This window comes from Watersipora subatra, chromosome 1, assembly GCF_963576615.1.
Source record: "Watersipora subatra chromosome 1, tzWatSuba1.1, whole genome shotgun sequence".
NCBI lineage: Eukaryota > Metazoa > Bryozoa > Gymnolaemata > Cheilostomatida > Watersiporidae > Watersipora > Watersipora subatra.
Window position 1 is genome coordinate 34,046,199 of NC_088708.1, and position 21,011 is coordinate 34,067,209.

The 21,011-nt window shown below is 37.2% G+C and overlaps 2 protein-coding genes across 3 annotated transcripts; both read right to left on the reverse strand.

Annotated features, from left to right (window-relative positions):
- Positions 1-1,588: 1,588 nt before the first annotated feature.
- LOC137386873 (uncharacterized) lies at positions 1,589-2,518 on the reverse strand. Its single transcript, XM_068073066.1, has one exon. It carries the CDS (start codon positions 2,516-2,518, stop codon positions 1,589-1,591), a length of 930 nt encoding a protein of 309 aa, XP_067929167.1.
- A 5,433-nt stretch (positions 2,519-7,951) lies between these two features.
- Positions 7,952-20,996, reverse strand: LOC137409985 (CD151 antigen-like). Of its 2 annotated transcripts, XM_068095614.1 has the most exons (8): positions 20,970-20,996; positions 17,617-17,740; positions 15,549-15,773; positions 15,033-15,107; positions 13,685-13,792; positions 12,676-12,858; positions 10,104-10,187; positions 7,952-8,263 (listed from the first exon to the last, which is right to left on the reverse strand). In XM_068095614.1, exons 2-8 carry the CDS (start codon positions 17,680-17,682, stop codon positions 8,195-8,197), a joined length of 810 nt encoding a protein of 269 aa, XP_067951715.1. In that variant the 5' UTR covers positions 17,683-17,740; positions 20,970-20,996; the 3' UTR covers positions 7,952-8,194. The 2 variants fall into 2 exon arrangements, with proteins under 2 accessions (XP_067951715.1, XP_067951721.1); XM_068095620.1 differs by lacking the exon at positions 20,970-20,996.
- Between the last annotated feature and the right edge of the window lie 15 nt (positions 20,997-21,011).

The following is a 21,011-nucleotide window of genomic DNA, read 5'->3' on the forward strand; positions in this document are numbered from 1 at the left end:
TTCTATACTACTAACGCAGAGTTATCCGGTCAGTTGCGAATGTCGACTAGCAAAATTCAAGACCAGTGGAATTCATAATAGTGACTTCACTTTGATATATTGTAGTTTTACTTTTTACTAGCTACATTACCCATCAACAGGAACAAATTCACGTACAGCAAGAGGTGTATTGAGAGTTGTCTTACATACTGTAAAACAACTCCAAATATGCAGTCTACTGAAATTGTTGGGCTGATCAGACTGCATACACATATGCAGTTATACATGTCAATCATTTTGGAGAGAACAATGGAGATCTGCAATGTGTTTTACAGCTAGTCTACAATGCATCAGTCTCAAACCACTAAAATTGGAGTTGTCCTATTTTTGTACAGAAAACTGATAATGAAATTGACATTGCTAGACAAACTGAAGTTGTTCAAACTGGCAGTATTGAAAAATTTTGCACGTTTTAAGAAATTCTACAAAATATTTTGCTATTGCACTGCTGAGCTATCGCTAGCATTTATTGAATGGAAACATCTACATGCACTATACATGACTTTTACACCTCTACGTCGAATGGAGACTTCTAACACTAATCATGGCTCACCAGTTCGTTGTCTATAGCCTGTGTATTGGCATGGTATGTACAAACAGTGCTGCAGTAATGTGGTTGTGTTAATAAAATTTATTATCAGTAAAATTTACATGTATAACAGCACAGACACAATGATGTCAAGGCAGATACAGCATTAGCACCTTACAATAATAAAACGTAACGCCAACATGATAGCCTTTTTATGAGACACAATAAGGAAAACAAATGCATGAAAATATATATATATATATATACTGAAAAATATGTTAGAAAATGCTGTATGTGGATAATATGTAGGTATAGCAGTACATGAAGAACATAGCATGGCACAACAATAACATAATGTTAATTTAATGCAAGCATGACATAACAATAATACAATGTTAATTAACGCAAAACTTGTGGATAGACAACATTTTTTGTTTTTCTGTCGGGTGTATGAACAAACAGTTTTCATCTTGTGCCTACTCTTGAGCAGGCAACGTACAGATGGCCATAGCTAAAGCAAGGTGACAGTAAGTCGATACCAGCTACTTTGAGGGACTAACCTTGCGACTTGTTGATGGTTATAGCGAAGCAGACTCTGATGGGAAACTGAATCCTTTTAAATTCAAATGGTAGATCCGCTGGAATAATTGGGATCCTTGGAATAAAAACAGATTCTCCTCTATTAGATGCTGAAATGATTTTGACCTAAATTACGTGTGAAAACATTTGCATAACAATTAGCCTAGTGCCATTACACAACTTTGGAGGATTGGGGTTGCGAAGAAGCATGATTGGTGTTCCTATCTTTAGCTGCAATTTTTGAGCAGAAAGTCTGGGCAAGTCCAGTGAGTTTAAGAAATCCACAGTGTATTCTACAGCAGCTTCATCAGTCAACGACGTATCAACGGAAGTGAAGGTTTTTGAATTGCCAGGTAGTTGGGCTAAAAGCTGTGAGTTTATGGTAGCAGCTGCATCATTCTAAGAGCAAAGAATAGCTCGCTCAGATAACCAATCAACATCTTAGACCCTCTGTCGCAGATTAGGGTAAACCTTCTCCTGAAGTTCCTCAGTTGAATCCACAAAAGTGGCGTAGCCATCAAGTGACACCAAGCCATCCTCAGCACTGACTGGCAAACGCCCTTCACCAATACGCAGCAGTCCAGCAGCAAAATGTGCACTTGTTTTGTTGCCAAGAATAACGGCACGCATGTTTCGTGTCAAATGCAGCTGCACAACAGACAGCCACAAAAATAATGATTTGATACATGCATTTATCTCATCAGCGGGTGTGCTTCTTTGTATGACAGGCAATGTTTGGCGGAAATCTTCAGAAAGCAAAAGAGTTACCTCACCGAAAAGTCTATTATTTTCATGCAAGTCCTTCAGTGTAAGGTTTAGAGCTTCAAATGTGAGCTTATGTGACATCGTGCACTCATCCCACACAATAAGAACATATCGTTGCAGAAGTTGGGCAGTTCCGCTGTTCTTTTTGATATTGCACACAGGATTCTCAGTTCTGGCCAAATTAAAAGGCAGTTTCAGTGCTGCATGCGCAGTGCGGCCACCAGGGAGTAAGGTAGCTGCAATGCCAGATGAAGCTACAGCCAAAGCAATTTTTCCAGACTCTCGTACTTTTGCCAATACAAGATTAGTGACGAAGGTTTTGCCAGTCCCACCTGGTGCGTGAAGAAACACCATACCGTCACTGCTTTGTTCAATTTTCTCCAAAATGGTTTGATATGCAGCTCTTTGCTTTTCCAGCAGCAGCGGTTCATTGATTTCAACATGGCGACGGAGCTCTCCATGGGCATATGCCATTTCGCATAATATTTCCTTGCACACAACAGGTTGCTTCACTCTAACAGGCCTGGGAAGTCCATAAACTGAGAGGTTGTTGTTTGTGACCTCAAGCACTTGGTCCTCAATAAATATAAGAGCAATATTGAACATTCTATCTGTGAGCTGCAGTTGTTGATCCTGAAGCAGTTGTCGCTCATGAAACAGGATATCTTCAGCCAAATGTTCCTTAAACTCTTGCTACAGCTGAAGAGGGTAAGAAAGCTGGCAGGTGCTCAATATAATAGCAAACAACATGCGCAGTTGGGCAGCTGACTGTACAGTTGCAGCTTTTTCCAAGGCCTCCCTCCACTGTGCATCATCTTCCAATAGCCCCTAACGCCTGCATGCTTCATGGAAAGTGACACAGACATGGCCTTCAACAGTTCTTAAATGCTGAAAGGACACTGGGCCAATCACGTGATGCAGCATGATTTGAAGAAAGAAACATTCACGATTGTTGGGGTGAACAGTGTATACCCATGCTAGGGTACCAGTTCGATATATGCCAGGATGATAAGGCACTGCAGCTCCTTGAACTCGTCTCTTCCAGCATTTTGTGTATGCCTCAAAGGTGTAATAGACTGGAAATTGGCAGTAGAGAAGTATCCTGGCAAAATCATCAAGCGTACAAAGCTTGAAAAAGGCTGTAAGGGTAGTGTCACGTGGTTCTTGAAGTTGTTGCTGAAGATTTGCTTCAGTGAAATACACTCTCTGGCCATTCTCGAGATGGACACTCAGATGCTGGACAGTCAGGTGTCGTGCATGAATGGGGAGACTGAAGATGCACCACATTGCTTCATTTGCACTGATGTACTTTCCACTCTCATAGCGAGCTATTTCATCAACCTGTGCTCCATCTCTTTCCAAACCAAACACTACTTGATCACTACCCTTATTGACATATTTGCAAATGTATTTGATGGACTTCACTGAGTTGCAAAATTCCACATTAATGTGTGCATTGAATACTTTACACAGCAAAGGGCAGTAAGGCACTATCCATCTATTGTCCAAAGTGATGTCGTAGGCCTCTCCAGCAGCTCGCAATGTGTGTTGTTTGGTGAAACCTCCATCATCAGCGGAGCGACGACGATACAATGAATACCCATCTATGCCAGTAACTGTGTCTTTAATGAGAGCCTTAGGGTACTTCTTTGTACATGTGCCGTCTTTCTTGCAGGGTAACCGGAGTTTATCTGGCCACGTGGACCATGTACCATGTGCTTAGTGACAATTTCGAATAGCTCAGGGTCTTCCACTCGATTTGGTATTTCTGCAGAAATGACACAATCAACCTGTTCTGGCCTGATGCGATTGCATAACCAAATTAGAATGTGTGCATGAGGGGGTCCACGTTTTTGCCATTCAATGGTGTACATATGGCATCGCACAGCGCCAAATATTGCACCTGTGGTAATGTAATCCATTAGTTGCTTTAGTTTTAGGTGAAACACTCTTGCAACCACATCACGCCTGTCATAGCTTTGCTGACCAGGCAGCAATTCATTGGAAATCTCATCCCGTTTGCTGTTGCAGGTAAATGTGATGAAGAGGTCTGGTCTGCCGTAATGTCGCACATATGTCATGGCATCCTGTGTACGCTCATGCATGTAGCCCGGGCTACCAGTAAAAGACTAAGGCAAAATCACCATGTGACCTAGTTAGTTTGCATTGCGATCATCAGCCTCTGCATCACGCAGGTGGATGTAGTCATCAGCTCTTAGCTGTGTCTGATTGTGGTGGATAAAGCTAAGTCTTTTAGTTTCACTTTTAGCGTACATGTCAACTGCAAACTGCAAAAACACCTTTTGGCACCTGTGAATGTAGTTGAAGCTACCATCACGAACCATCAGTCTGCTAGCATAAAAATCCATAGCAGAAACCTTTCGTATACCTGGCTCTCCTGTGCGAATGTCGGTCTGTTGCAGCTGAAAGTTGTAGCCATCATCACCTCGTCAAAAAATGAGTGAATACTGCAGGGCGTCATATGCTCTGTACGTCTCAGATATCCTCTGCAGTTCATTGCTACGTAACTGCAGAACAATATCCCGCCTTTCAAACTGGTGTCCAACTATTTGAATGGCAACTTCATCGATGACAGGAGCATTGAATCTCCTTTCATGCTCTCCAACAGGGTGTTTGTCAGCATGAATGACAATTCGCAAGTCATCCGTATTTTCAAGCAGCCTCTCCCGAGCAGTTTTGAAATCACGCACATATTTATTTTGCTCGTGTAGAACATCCTGCAGCTCACGGATTACGATTAATCGCACTTCTTCAACAATACCACACCGACGTTCTGCCTCTGCCTGCTGGTCACCCATGAAATAGATTTGCAGGAACTGTGGTTGCTCACCCGGGTATCAGAAGCAAGGATCCAATCAAATGGTAGACTTGACTCTGAACTATGAAATTTGGGTTAAATATAGGCTCATCAATGGTTTTAGCTCTAAATGATGTCATTTGAAAACAGCTGTTATACTTTTGTATCTTCCCCAAAAGATGTTCAGAATCAGGATTTTCGCCTTGGAATAAGTGAGTCAATACAGGTGGACTATTCTCAGAGAGTGGTCGTAGGCGAACTTTCCCATTGTTGCAACAATAGGCCTGGCCTCTCGTCTTTCCAACGTAAGGCATTACATCTGGAACATTTTTTAGACATTAGTCCCATAAAAAATTTCTGATGAGCCTATACTGTGTTGCAGGATTGTAGTCAAGTGTGAAGTTTTCTGCCCATGCACGGCGCCTGGTAGGTTGTGGCGGCCAAGCAGCTGCTGTAGTTAGTGCATCTTGCCGTGGGAGTCACTGCTGGGTCGGCTCAGCAGTCTTCTCTGCATTTCTAACAGCTGCAGCATCTATTCTGGTCTGCTCTCGATATACATGTGTTTGTTCAGCGGTTTCTGCTCTTCTAGCAGCTGCTATTCTGTTTCGTTGTAGGTGTAGCTGTGTTTGCTCTGCAGTTACTGCACTTCTAGCAGATGCAGTAACTATTCTGTTTCGTTGTAAGCGTAGCTGTGTTTGCTTTGCAGTTTCTGCACTTCTAGCAGCTGCAGTAGCAGTTCTGTTTCGTTGTAGGTGTAGCTGTGATTGCTCTGCAGTTTCTGCTCGTCTAGCTGCTGCTTTGCGAATTCGGTCTCTTTTTCTACGAGAATCAATCTGTTCTTGCGTTTGGGCAGTAGGCTTTTAGGGAGGCATTGTACTGCTTCAAGCGTTTCTAAAAGTGAATGAGATGGTGTGCTTTTTTGTAATATACGCTGCTCGCTTTCTTCTCACCGTCGCCTATCGCAACTCTCCGAGTGCCCGTGCAAGTTCTGTAGTAGCTGTAGTTCTGTAGTACTTGTAGCTGGAAAAACAGTAAAAGGAAGTCAGCTGCGGAAGGAAATGAACATGTTTACTATCACGAACAGTGGCAAATCCAATGTTTTTAAGTAGTGGATGTGTGGCAATTCATAGACAATACAACATTGAATAAGAAGTACTAACCTTTTCGATGTAGAAGTTTAGTAAGTGAGAACAACGTTTTTTCCAGTGGCCGCAAGAAACAAACGTTCACATGACCTTCCCGGTACACGTTGGCAGTAAATATTAATTAGATGTAATTTACTCATTAAATTATTTAATGAGTAGTAAATTTTATTTAATTCACTACCAATATTTACTACTAATTTAATTTAACTACTTACTCATATTAATTCAGTTGGCTTCGTACGACCGAAATTTGTACAACGAAAAAAGGAAAGACCGCTTTATAAGGTAGACACACACACAACGATTGCCGTTTATATAGTAGATTTTACGTTAGTATTTTTCGCACACATTTTGTCTTGTGCTTTTCCATTTTCCCTTTCTACAGCTGATCATCTGGTGATCAGTTTGGAGGAAGTGACTCGTCATAGGAGGAGGAAGTGGAGGCCAGGTAGGGAAATTTTGATTACCAATGACAGTGGAAGCGTCGTGGGAAACTATGACCCTGCTGCTATGAGGTAATTAAAATCGCTTCTATTTGGTTTTGTGTTGATTGATGTTGATCTTGGACATCCGAGTTTGCATTAGCCTAGCAGTTCACTATCACGTTAGTTGATTGTAGCTCACCATACTTTTGCATGTTGGGCCATACTGTTCACCCTTACCCTGAACAATGCATGTATGTATCAGAAGGCACGCACAGGCAGTTGTTTGACCGTGATAACATTCGTGTTAGTCACAGCACTAAAGCCAGCGATGAGCAAACACATTTTGTTGTTTTATTTTGTTTTTGTGACACCTGTTTTCTGAGTATAGACGCTTACCAGCTACTGTCGAAATGGTGATACATGAGAAAAGATAAGAATAGGGGTTCAAACTGTTGGTAGATCTTTGCAGGTACGCTGCCTTTCTAACCTGGTTACCTAGCACGTGGGGAGGCAATGTTGCCGCTTGCTTCGCGAAAGAGTTTCCAAATGTCTGCTCTGTCCATGAGACTTAGCAGTTTCAAGTGGTGACTATTGGATCATCAATGATCAGACTATTTCTGTAGTTCCATGTTATGTTTCTGCCTATGTATTTATTAAAATGGAAAATAGTTTTACAAGAACGCATCTTTTTATTTCATTGACTCGGCAACTGACCTCACATGCATTATTTTCTAATACTGAGTTGTTCTGCCCACCCTGAAGCATAGATTAGGATTAGCCTACCTTAAAACATCTATTAAAAATGAGAATTATTCCAACGCGAAAGTACTTGCAGTTTTAGGGATGAACCAATTGAAGCGGAAATAGTTTCATTTTAAAGCATTGACCAATCAGGAAAAATGCTCAGAAAGATAGTCTCATGAAAGAACAGAAAACTATTTACTATTCAGCAAATCACAAAACTCGAGACAAAAATGACCTATCAGAAGCCAGTCGATGCTGATTGGCAAATTCTTGAAATATGGCTTTTTGATTGGTGAAGCCTATTTGGTCACAAACTGCCCTCCCCTAATACTACTACTGTCTGTTATAAATCAATATTTAGATGCATAACCAATTAAAAAACAGAGCTAAGGAGAGTGTGATATAGGCAATACCAAAACTAATTTAGCAAGGTGGAGATTGGTTCAACATAGCAGCTGGGCCAAGAGATATCTCCGGAACAAAATAATCATTGAATATCATTTAGGTTTTACTACTCAGATAACTATGAATAATTACTTCTTGTTACACGCCGACATTATCAACTAATACAAACGTTATTAAGTTAGTCTAACACCGATGTACCTCATTACCACCAGGGTACCTCCTGACCAGAAGAGTGCTTCCAGACCATCAGTGCACTTTTTAGTCGCCAGCTACCTCTTGACGTCCACTTACCTTCTGACCATGCTGTACACTTATTACTAACATACATCATGCCTACCATTACCTCCAACCGCAGATATACATGTATATACGTATATACCTCTCGATTATTCCCAGCCACTTAAATGTATCCCGGCGATTGACTCTGAGATAGCATGATATTAATTAGGGGATAGTAAACAGTCAAATAAACAAGCCTGACTCAAGGAGCACAGCAGCTGATAGCGCTATACTTTTTCTTTTATGTTGCATTAATGTAAAATGATTTATTTGATTAGATTACAAAATATATGAAATGGGAAACTAAAATTATTTAACATGAATGGTAAACGATGTGCGCATAGAATAATGGAATGTTAAAGTGTTTGTATGAAGATAAGCAGGGTTTTGGTTAACAAGGATAAACGCCCTGCTCTGGAATGTGACAGATAAAATAACAAAAATATGGAAGGAGTCTAAAAAATAATTAATAAATTCTTTTGTCTTCCGCGTTTAATTTGTTGATCATGAGAACTGTCAAAGCAATGGCAAGTACCTACAACAGAGGAAACCAACCATGAGCTATAAGAACAAAACTATAGCGAGTACCTACAATAGAGGAAACCAACCATGAGCTATTAGAACAAAACAATAGCGAGTACCTACAATAGAGGAAACCAACCATGAGCTATAAGAACAAAACGATAGCGAGTACCTACAATAGAGGAAACCAACCATGAGCTATAACAAAACTATAGCGAGTACCTACAATAGAGGAAACCAACCATGAGCTATAAGAACAAAACAATAGCGAGTACCTACAATAGAGGAAACCAACCATGAGCTATAAGAACAAAACAATAGCGAGTACCTACAATAGAGGACACCAACCATGAGCTATAAGAACAAAACGATGGCGAGTACCTACAATAGAGGAAACCAACCATGAGCTATAAGAACAAAACAATAGCGAGTACCTACAATAGAGGAAACCAACCATGAGCTATAAGAACAAAACAATAGCGAGTACCTACAATAGAGGAAACCAACCATGAGCTATAAGAACTGGCTGGTGACAAGCAGGCTACTTTGACCTTATGACTGTACCGTTAGACTTTTATCATCAAGTTACTGATGTGGGGTAAAACTTCTGTCAGAATTAAAATTAGAAAGTTTTAATGTAAGTGTAAAATTGAACATTCCTAACATTAATATCAAGTTATGCAAAACTATTCTACAATGCTTAAGAACTAGTTGCAGTTATCCCACTAAAACCAAAATATTTTGAATCTATGAATCTGGTGTTAGGTTGTGTCTGTATACAATCTAGTGTTAGGTTGTGTCTGTATACAATCTAGTGTTAGGTTGTGTCTGTATACAATCTAATGTTAGGTTGTGTCTGTTTACAATCTAGTGTTAGGTTGTGTCTGTATACAATCTAGTGTTAGGTTGTGTCTGTATACAATCTAGTGTTAGGTTGTGTCTGTATACAATCTTGTGTTAGGTTGTGTCTGTATACAATCTAGTGTTAGGTTGTGTCTGTATACAATCTAGTGTTAGGTTGTGTCTGTATACAATCTAGTGTTAGGTTGTGTCTGTATACAATCTAGTGTTAGGTTGTGTCTGTATACAATCTAGTGTTAGGTTGTGTCTGTATACGATCTAGTGTTAGGTTGTGTCTGTATACAATCTAGTGTTAGGTTGTGTCTGTATACAATCTAGTGTTAGGTTGTGTCTGTATACAATCTAGTGTTAGGTTGTGTCTGTATACAATCTAGTGTTAGGTTGTGTCTGTATACGATCTAGTGTTAGGTTGTGTCTGTATACAATCTAGTGTTAGGTTGTGTCTGTATACAATCTAGTGTTAGGTTGTGTCTGTATACATTCTAGTGTTAGGTTGTGTCTGTATACAATCTAGTGTTAGGTTGTGTCTGTATACAATCTAGTGTTAGGTTGTGTCTGTATACAATCTAGTGTTAGGTTGTGTCTGTTTACAATCTAAGTGAAGGAACTGGCTATAAATCTAGTGTTAGGTTGTGTCTGTATACAATCTAAATAAAGGCACTGGAGAATTAAATTGATTAGTCTAAAAAGAATTTCATCCAGTAACACCTGTTGTGATATTAAAACATATTATTGTTAGAAACAGTGAAAAGTACTTCCTACAGCATGACCTTAAGATATTTTAAGCCGCTTGCAACTGCAGACATCAGTATTACATACGGCCAGAGAAAACAACGTTTATTATGATGTCCAATATTTTATATGTAGCTACAAAATACCGCATCCATTGCTGACTAAAAACAATTCTCAGGGTTTGCAAAAAGACATTTTTTCCTTCAGCCATAGAGTTGATGTAACAGCTGACAAAGGAAAATACAGCAGAGAGTACTCACCTCTAAGAACACTATACTGAAACCTCCTGCTGTTATACCTGTGATGGAATCCATTATACGCCTCTTTATTTTGGTGCCACAACCCTGCAAGAATTTGAATGAGAAGGTGTGTGCTAACCATAGACTAACCATGAAACAATCTATTTCACAATACTACCAACTGAGGAAGTTTCAAAATTGTGAAGTAGTTGATGTATTACCTGCAGACACTCCTTAGATACTTAAAAATGCTTCAAGTTTGCCCGTTTATGAAGGACGATACACAATTCTCTGCGCTGGGAGCTAATTAGATTGCCGTTAATGGAAATATGTTAAGGCAAATTCCTCCAAAGTTTTAAACTATGACAAAACTCAAGTAAAACAAAGCGTATGTTTTGTCCAGATTGTAACTAAAAACGCATAAAATCTTGGATTCGCGACCAGAATGTCTAGCCATGTCTTTGAAACAGATTAGTAACAGATTTTCTTGGAGTGAAAAACTTGTAAGCATTCGTTTAAACTTGAATGCAATAAATATATTATAGAATATATATATATGTAACAGGGTAAATATCTATACTAGGATATATATGAGTAACAGGGTAAATATCTATACTAGGATATATATGAGTAACAGGGTAAATATCTATACTAGGATATATATGTGTAACAGGATAAATATCTGTACTAGGATATATATGAGTAACAGGGTAAATATCTATACTAGGATATACATAAGTAACAGGGTAAATATCTATACTAGGATATACATGAGTAACAGGGTAAATATCTATACTAGGATATATATGTGTAACAGGATAAATATCTGTACTAGGATATACATGAGTAACAAGGTAAATATCTATACTAGGATATATATGAGTAACAGGATAAATATCTATACTAGGATATATATGTGTAACAGGGTAAATATCTATACTAGGATATATATGAGTAACAGGATAAATATCTATACTAGGATATATATGAGTAACAGGGTAAATATCTATACTAGGATATATATGAGTAACAGGGTAAATATCTATACTAGGATATATATGAGTAACAGGATAAATATCTATACTAGGATATATATGTGTAACAGGGTAAATATCTATACTAGGATATATATGAGTAACAGGATAAATATCTATACTAGGATATATATGAGTAACAGGATAAATATCTATACTAGGATATATATGTGTAACAGGGTAAATATCTATACTAGGATATATATGAGTAACAGGGTAAATATCTATACTAGGATATACATAAGTAACAGGGTAAATATCTATACTAGGATATACATGAGTAACAGGGTAAATATCTATACTAGGATATATATGTGTAACAGGATAAATATCTGTACTAGGATATACATGAGTAACAAGGTAAATATCTATACTAGGATATACATGAGTAACAGGGTAAATATCTATACTAGGATATATATGTGTAACAGGATAAATATCTGTACTAGGATATACATGAGTAACAAGGTAAATATCTATACTAGGATATATATGTGTAACAGGGTAAATATCTATACTAGGATATATATGAGTAACAGGGTAAATATCTATACTAGGATATGAGTAAGAGAGTAAACAGCTATACTAGGATATGAGTAAGAGAGTAAACAGCTATACTAGGATATGAGTAAGAGAGTAAACAGCTATACTAGGATATGAGTAAGAGAGTAAACAGCTATACTAGGATATGAGTAAGAGAGTAAACAGCTATACTAGGATATGAGTAAGAGAGTAAACAGCTATACTAGGATATGAGTAAGAGAGTAAACAGCTATACTAGGATATGAGTAAGAGAGTAAACAGCTATACTAGGATATGAGTAAGAGAGTAAACAGCTATACTAGGATATGAGTAAGAGAGTAAACAGCTATACTAGGATATGAGTAAGAGAGTAAACAGCTATACTAGGATATGAGTAAGAGAGTAAACAGCTATACTAGGATATGAGTAAGAGAGTAAACAGCTATACTAGGATATGAGTAAGAGAGTAAACAGCTATACTAGGATATGAGTAAGAGAGTAAACAGCTATACTAGGATATGAGTAAGAGAGTAAACAGCTATACTAGGATATGAGTAAGAGAGTAAACAGCTATACTAGGATATGAGTAAGAGAGTAAACAGCTATACTAGGATATGAGTAAGAGAGTAAACAGCTATACTAGGATATGAGTAAGAGAGTAAACAGCTATACTAGGATATGAGTAAGAGAGTAAACAGCTATACTAGGATATGAGTAAGAGAGTAAACAGCTATACTAGGATATGAGTAAGAGAGTAAACAGCTATACTAGGATATGAGTAAGAGAGTAAACAGCTATACTAGGATATGAGTAAGAGAGTAAACAGCTATACTAGGATATGAGTAAGAGAGTAAACAGCTATACTAGGATATGAGTAAGAGAGTAAACAGCTATAGCTCCAAATCAAACCATACAAAGAGCATGTCTAGAAATACTAGTAGAATTAGATGTGCTTACAATGACTCAAGCGATATCGATTATGAAGAAATATATAGGGTAGTAAAAAAGAATGTAGGAGCCAGATGGTATCAACTCACAGTTTGATGGAGGTAGGGATTTTTCCCTCCTAATATCGAAGAGTAGGTAGGGCATATGAAATCAAGTTCACTTGAGCCAAAGCAGCAAGAGGCTGGAACAACCTCGTCCTCGGCATAGGCTGGTTCCTCTTTCCATTTCGAGTTACTCCAGTCTTCGTACTCTAATCCACCGCAGCAGTTGAACTGCATGAGAAATACTTGTAGATAGATGCTTATAGATAAATACATAGTAGGAATAACGGATGATATAAATATCCTGCTGCAAATGTGTGGCAACCTCTTCATACAACCTCAGTGTAAGTTAAGTCCATAAAAATGTTATAAAAGATTGGCCTATATGGAAACATCTGAAAAAAAAATTGCAACATAAGTCGTTAGCATGTGAAGACACATTTGTACATACGGTTTGTTTAATTTGGGTGTTGACTGTAGCAATCTAATGTGAAATAACCATTGGTCATGAGGAATTTGTTTGGCATATCAGTTTTTATATAAAACTTCGTACTAAATAAGGCCACACCTTTTAGAGCGAGTATGTGCCGTATTTATAGGAGAATGAAAGCGGAACTCGCAACTTATCACTTTTGGGAGAGAGCTTTGTAGCTCTCTCCCAAAAACTTGAAATACTAAATCCCAGTTTACAACTGCAAACACAATGCTAACTATGCAAATGCGAGTACACATATATTCTAGCTTTGAAATGGAAAATAACTTGAAGGTTTCTATTGATGAGCAATCATGAGAAATTAGCCAGTAGTGTAAGGCAAGTATGAGTCACTTTGATAGCCCAAAACGCATATATGATGTTGGCACTTGTTCTTCTCGCTCATAATCTTAGTGCAAAACTTATTAGCTGTAGAATTTCTAGCGCGAAACACTTATTGCTGTGGCAGCTGAAAATGTCAGATTAGCAAAGAATTCAAGTTAGCCTGACTGCACTAGCGCGATGAGCCCAATTTCCTATCTATTGCCTATTCAATAATCCAAAGGCTATTTAAAAATGACTCACCCTTCTTTGAATGTAGTCTATTATTTGGGTGGCTCTGTAATGCTCTCGCAAATCGCCATACTGCTGCTCCACTGCACTCTTAATACCTTGTGATATGGCTACCTGAATCTGTGTGACAAGACAGAAGTGAAGAGCACTCTATGGCACTTTGACTCTAAGGCTAAGCATAAGTCAGAACAAAACAGTTAGTAATAAGTATAACTCTATGGATAACTATGGCACTTAACAGAACAGCTAGTAATAAGTATAATTCTATGGATAACTATTGTACATAATAGAACAGTTAGTAATAAGTATAACTCTATAGATAACTATGGTATTTAACAGAACTGTTGGTAATAAGTTCAACTCTATGGATAACTATGGTACTTAATAGAACAGTTAGTAATAAGTTCAACTCTATAGATAACTATGGTACTTAATAGAACAGTTAGTAATAAGTATAACTCTATAGATAACTATGGTACATAATAGAACAGTTAGTAATAAGTTTAACTCTATGGGCAACCTCAAAATCAACAGTTGTACAAGTATTTAACAAATGACAAATATCAAACGGTTACACTTCTATACATTTGTACAAATTGCACTTAGTTGCTGTTCTGATCACAATTAATACGCAGCAAGTATATCACGCATGATAACTTAAAACCAGAAACAGTGCCTAAAATATGGCTGAACGTGTATGGCTTATACAGAGTTGGCACACTTACATATGCACAAGGCTGTATAAAATACGCATTGGTCACTTGACCAGTTATTTTTATGAAGTTATTCAATAAAAATAGTAGTAGTTATTATCTTAATGCACATTACTAATGTACATTGCATTGGTAGTGCACATTACTAATGTACAATGCATTGGTAGTGCACATTACTAATGTACATTGCAATGGTAGAGCACATTACTGATGTACATTGCATTGGTAGTGCATATTACTAATGTACATTGCAATGGTAGTGCACATTACTAATGTACATGGCATCGGTAGTGCACATTACTAATGTACATTGCATTGGTAGTGCCAATTACTAATGTACATGACATTGGTAGTGCACATTACTGACATAGATTGTATTGGTAGTGTCCATTACTAATTGGTATTGGTAGTGCACATTACTGATGTACATTGCATCGGTAGTGTCCATTACTAATGTACATTGTATTGGTAGTGTCCATTACTAATGTATATTACATTGGTAGTGTCCATTACTGATGTAGATTGCATTGGTAGTGTCCATTACCAAAGCGCAGACCTGTACTAACACACACATTTGCTCTACATTGATCAAACGATCTAACTGCTAGGCATCCGATATGATAAAAACAAGCCGATTGTGGGCTTACCGTGTCTCTGTTGGCTATAGAAACTGATGCGGCAGCCAGATGACCAGCAACAACCAGCAACATTATCGCTGAGTACTACAAGATATTCACAGATGCTCATACGGTATCAGACATTTTACATAAAAGCATATTGTGAGAAAACCCTAACGTGGCCTATAAGATTTCTGCAGAAAGTTAACTATTTCAATTTTGAACAATTCAACTCCCATAAAACTGTACAAAACTTAAGCTTATCAAACCGACTCAAACAGACATTCACCTATGGAAATGGCAAGAGCGAAGCATGGGAGGGGTTTAAGCTATCACTTGAATTAGTGACACAAGTTACACGTATTTGCCAGCGGATATCAGCTACTGGCTACAATACAAAAGTATTAGTTACAGCCTCAGGCGTTAAAGTTTTTTTCTCATAAAAAGTTGCCCTTTGGTTAGAGCTGAAGAAGAACCATCTAGCGAGCGAAGCCATGGTAAGCGGGTCTATGGAGGCAGACAATTTAAATACTGGAAGTGACTCACCGCTGTTAGTAAGTTGATGGACTCTCGGTAAGCTCCCAGCCAGCCAAAGACTCCTATGAACAGAATGATAACCCCAGTCCCTATGAGGAGGTAGACAGCTGCGTAGTAATAGTTTAGATCTGTGTGGAGGTAACGCAGATGCTGGTCTAATTTTTCTGGAGCATCGGCATTTCCGGTATCAAAGAACAGCCACATAGCGAAGACAAGCACGCCGATGCCAAAAAGCTAAAATAAACAAGTGATATGAACCGGATCGGCTCGGTTTAAACCGAGGGTTTTGGCTAGTTTAATCCAAGCGGTTTAAACCAGCCACAAAAACCGGTTTTTATGGTTTTTTTCATTATATTTTGTGAAAAGCATAATATTTTTAACTTTTAGTGGTTCATGTGTGATACAAATGCAATTATCAGCTGTAGATGTTTATTTACCACATATTAGTAAGGTGGTGGTAGAGCTCAAGTTGGAACTACATGAAATCCTAGCACAACAATGAATTAGTGAATTTCATTTGCAATTGGTTTTATCAAGTGATATGATGATCTCTTTACTGATGAAATATAAAAACCATGTGAAATATACTAATCCAATCATCGTCTCTAATAATAAATGAGAACTTTCTCAAGTCTGGCCAGTGAGAAAGGATTACTTATAATTAGAAATTAAAACAATAAAATCCTTTTAGGCAAAAGCTTTAGGTTTGCAAACTAATATTTCATTTATTGGGCACAAACCAAAATAAATGTAGTCGGATTGTTAGAATTCAGTTTATCAAGTGTTTTGTGTTTCGAAAAATCAACTTTAGTGCTAGCATTGAGTGAATATTATTAGCTTTTGGGTTTGACCATTCAAAAGTCAGAAATTGACCGGGCACAGAGAAAGCTGGGAAACTTGTATAATTTATTTATCATATGACCAATACCTAAGTACACATTCAGTCACATATCGTATCTACTACCCTTATGGATTTTCACATCTTTTACTTCAATTTTAGCAATTGTAGATCATTATGCTCTGCTCTTCACTACCAGACAATTAATCACTGGGATTGAAATTCATACTTATACAGCTGTACGTAATATATTCACTTTATGTGATAAAATTTCTGCTCTGTATTTCTTAATTCATGTTTGATTAAAGGTTCGTTCTGAAATTTCCATGTTTTCTCTCCTTTTTCTCATAACAACTCCCACAGTACCATCTTTAACAGATGATTCCACATATGTATGTTCGATACTCAATCATTCAGCTATAGTAAGTGATGTTAATTAGACTTAATATTGCAAAAACCTTGGTAAAATTATATAAACCATAAAAGCTGGCTTAAACCATGAAAACCGGTTTAAACAAAAAAACCTGGTTTTTTCGGTTTATTCATAAAAACTATGTTTTTTTCCAAGCCTGGATATGAGATGATAAGTAGGAGCCAGTGAATTACAGAAACTAGATATAGTACTAGCAGTTTTATGGTGGTCACTTAAGATGCCATCACAAGATAACTCAGTTAACATCAAGCTATAGGAAGACATCACGAACAACAAGAGTATCATAAGAGAAATAACTTACAGAAGTTGCAAGTATGGGAAGAAAGAAAACAATTGAGTTAAATAGGAAAGAGAGAAACAGATAGTAAAGATGAAAACATACTGTTTGAAAAAGCAAAAAGATGCATGTTATTGTGATGAGTTCGAATGGTTTACATAACTTGTTTAGATACAACAAAAACCATTGTCTTGATAACATTCATTCGAAAAAAACAACAAAATATGATTGTCATTCGGCGCAACAAAAATGTTGTCGTCATATATGATATGAAAACTTTGGATCAACCCTAGAATTATATAAGTACTAAAGTAACGAGCTGAGATAGCATACAGTAATATATTAAATTAATAATCATCATGATTATCAAATTTGCACTTGCATTCTTATGACACCATAAAAAAACAGTATGAGCTTGAGATGAGGATAAATTGAGGAATATATATTCATGCATCTACACTGTTGGCTTAAAATGTTCAGGCCAACAGGCTTACTGCACAAGAGGTCTTAGGAATAGGGTAGTACATACCCATATGAAAGCATTTCCAGCAATTAGGCAGCGTCTTAGAATCACAATGCCATCTCGATCAGGCATGCTGTCAGCGTCCCATGAGTAGCGATCGGTATTTATACAACTGCCATATTTATTTTCACTGCAACAAAACATGAAGTGAATATAATATATAAAATAATTATCAAATACAAATGTTCAAGAGTAAATATACCTATGAAATTTATGATAAGCACTAGCAAATCACAGATACCCAAATCATCAGTGGTCAGACAGATTATGACTAGTTAGCAATGGGAGTATGTAGATGCATTGCTGCTGCTATTACATAACGCATAAGTACTCATAAGTAACCTTAAGATTGGTTTCGATCAATTATTGTAGTTGCAATTCATAGCTTTGGTTAGAGTTGGAATGATCGATCGTGATTAGAACTTGAGAGATGTCATGATTTTTTCAATAGCATTTGCTAGCGCTAAACCTTTCCTATTTATAAATTCAGCATAAAAAATAAAAATCAATTGTGCATCACCAATTCTTGGATAGCTTTGTGCAGCAAATTCTCAAAACTGAAAATGTTGCATAACTGCGCCATAGTTGTACAAATGCATTTTAAGTAAAAATAACAATTCGCGTACATCTAAAAAGCATCACTGGTTGTCAGCTACTGAGGATGGCTGGTGAATGGCTGGCTACAGGAACTTTTCACAGCTGGTGCAGTAAGTAAGCAAATCAAATTGTACGGATTACTAAACTAGCTAGTTAATTCTAGCTTTAGTTACAAACAGCTCAATCTGCGAACAAACTTAAGTATGAACAACTTCATCACAGGAGCATGACAGATAAGCAACAATGAACTGACCCGAAACACGAATAGAACGCATTTAGTCACAAACGCATCCGTGATATAAAAACTTTCACGATCGGACATCTAAAACTCTATACATCTAAACATGAATGTTGTTTATAATTAGTATTTTGAAGTAATATCATTGCTCAAGCCTGCAGCTAGTTGGGTAATTACAGGTTGATTGATGCAGCCAGATTTTAACAATAAAAACCGTCACAGTTGGACATCTAATAAGCCTCGTAAAGGCCGTTTCACACTATATCGCGTATCTTGGCATACGGCTGTATAGTGTGATGATTCCACAATACTTCGGTGATTGTCGATGATAACAATGTTCACACTATCACAAAACCATCCGCGTTTGCATCAGTGACGTAGTGTTCTCATTTTTTTAAAATTTTCGTGAAGGAACTTCTTTGTTTTTGCATGACTGAAATCAAATACTAGTCTCGCAGCAACAGTCTTAAAAGGAAATAAATCGCCCGATCGGCGACTGCAAATTACCATCGCCGGAATGGTTCACATTTGAAGGGCGGTCGTCGAAGCTCGGCGAAATATCGGGAAAGTTTGACAGCTGCAAACTTTCCCAACGTGTCTGCGTTGCTTCGTCGATGCCATCGGTTAACAATTCACATAATCGATAATAAATGCCCAATAGAAAATGCAAAGCTTCGGCGATATAGGGTGAACCAGGCTTTAACCACTACATTTAAACATAAAAACCTTCACAGCCAGTGATCTAAAACACTCACCAATCCTGGCAATTCAGTGAGTAAGACAGTGTGCTAGATTGAAAGGTACTTTTCAGTTTCTAACCAAAGGCTTTGAAAAACAAATTTCTAAATTTTAGTTTTAAAAACTACACTGGCGACATGATTCACAGCTTTTTAAACAAAATATATTTGTATAGGAGAATTTGTAACAACGCACAATATTCGGTGACTGTACCATAAAAGCTGACATCAAACAGCTGATATAGAGTAACATTTCCAAGCACATTAATATACAAAAACCATTTGTAGTAAAAAGTGACATACTGAATAGCGTAGCAAAGCCTCTGCAGTGGTAATGCATGCACATGAATTGGAAAAATTATTTGCTTACTAGCATGGACATATGTTTATGTAGAAGTAAAAGCTGACAAGAAAGATTGTGTTTCTGAGATGCAATAATGATTAAGGACTTGATTAAAGCCTTAGCTTTTTTATACATGCAGAGGTCTATGAGAGTGTCAATTAAGCATGCTAAATATGATAATTGATGTTGTAACTTTTTGTTACTTGAAATCTTTGCCATTTGCGCATGCGCCGAAAGGGCTGATGGTGCTAAGAGTAAACTTTGAATCTCTTCATATATCATAAACTGGCAGGTACATTGTTTGCAGTATTCATAATTCTAAAGCTATGACAGAACTGCCTACACAAAATGCTAAAGGTTTCCACAAACATAAAAGTAACCGGACTCAGGCCTGCCAACCCAAGAGTGAGGCAATGCATGTTTTCATTTTCACTTGTTTTCATTTTTCATGTTTTCTCACGCATTTTCATTTTCTCTTTGGGGTGATTGCGTGAGAGTTGGCAGGTATGTAACCGGTGTATTTTCTTTATAATTATTTAAGGGAACGACCAGTTTGGCTAGAAGACACCGTTTTGTAACCCTATACGAAAATTTAAAAAAAATTTCAATCAGGCTTGCAGTACACAATTATGGCAACAGAGTATTAGAGCTTTGATGTAAAGAGAATCCTAAAATTAAGCATTCAACGGCATATTAATGCATAACTATTAAAAAGCTGACTACTCAAAATTAATAGTGAAGCCTTGAAAACAATGAACACCAGCATTATAAAATCAATTAAGTGTGGGCTTAATAAAAGGCCGATACATATCAATCTAAAATCTACTATAACAAATTACAGAAAAGCAATGAATAGTTTGTAACATTTGAAGGCCCACCAAGGTCAACTGTTTAGTCTGGATTGTACCAAAACCCGAGCTGCACATTAGGCTACTTGACGATATTAGAAAACAAGAGTATCAGTACTAAATAAATAGCTGAGCGTTGACTCCATATTCTCTGGAAAATATGGTCAGATTATTTAAGCAATGCTGGAAAATTGGGAAGAGAAAATTGAAATATCTGGTACAATTTAGGCGCAAAGGCATTTGAACGACGGAACCGCGACAGACCTGCATGATCATAATATAACAAAAGATATGAATTAGACTTGAAATTACCACAATCTGTGTATAAAGTTTAACACCACATTTAACAATAATATTTCATTTTGTCAAGATGCCCGTTCTATTTACCATTGAGATTTAATAATTACAAATGCATCCAACATAAAAGCATGCTACAAAATTTATAAATACAACTGCTGCAATTTGCAACAAAGATTGAGGGTTTAATGACCAGCAATGAAAACTACTCAAACATTTAATTATAGCTAATATAACGAGCTGGACATTCAAGAAGCCGATGCCTATTAATTAAAAACAATCAGAATACTTGGTCATACGTACATACTGTAAAACAGTACTTAATGAATTACGTCCTTGAC

Coding starts and splice junctions, on each gene's coding strand:
- LOC137386873 (XM_068073066.1), bottom strand. CDS start 2,518: ATGTTCAATATTGCTCTTATATTTATTGAGGACCAAGTGCTTGAGGTC.
- LOC137409985 (XM_068095614.1), bottom strand. CDS start 17,682: ATGCCTGATCGAGATGGCATTGTGATTCTAAGACGCTGCCTAATTGCT. Junction 15,108..15,548: donor CCATCAACTTACTAACAGCG/GTGAGTCACTTC, acceptor AATATCTTGTAG/TACTCAGCGATAATGTTGCT. Junction 13,793..15,032: donor CTATAGCCAACAGAGACACG/GTAAGCCCACAA, acceptor CTTGTCACACAG/ATTCAGGTAGCCATATCACA.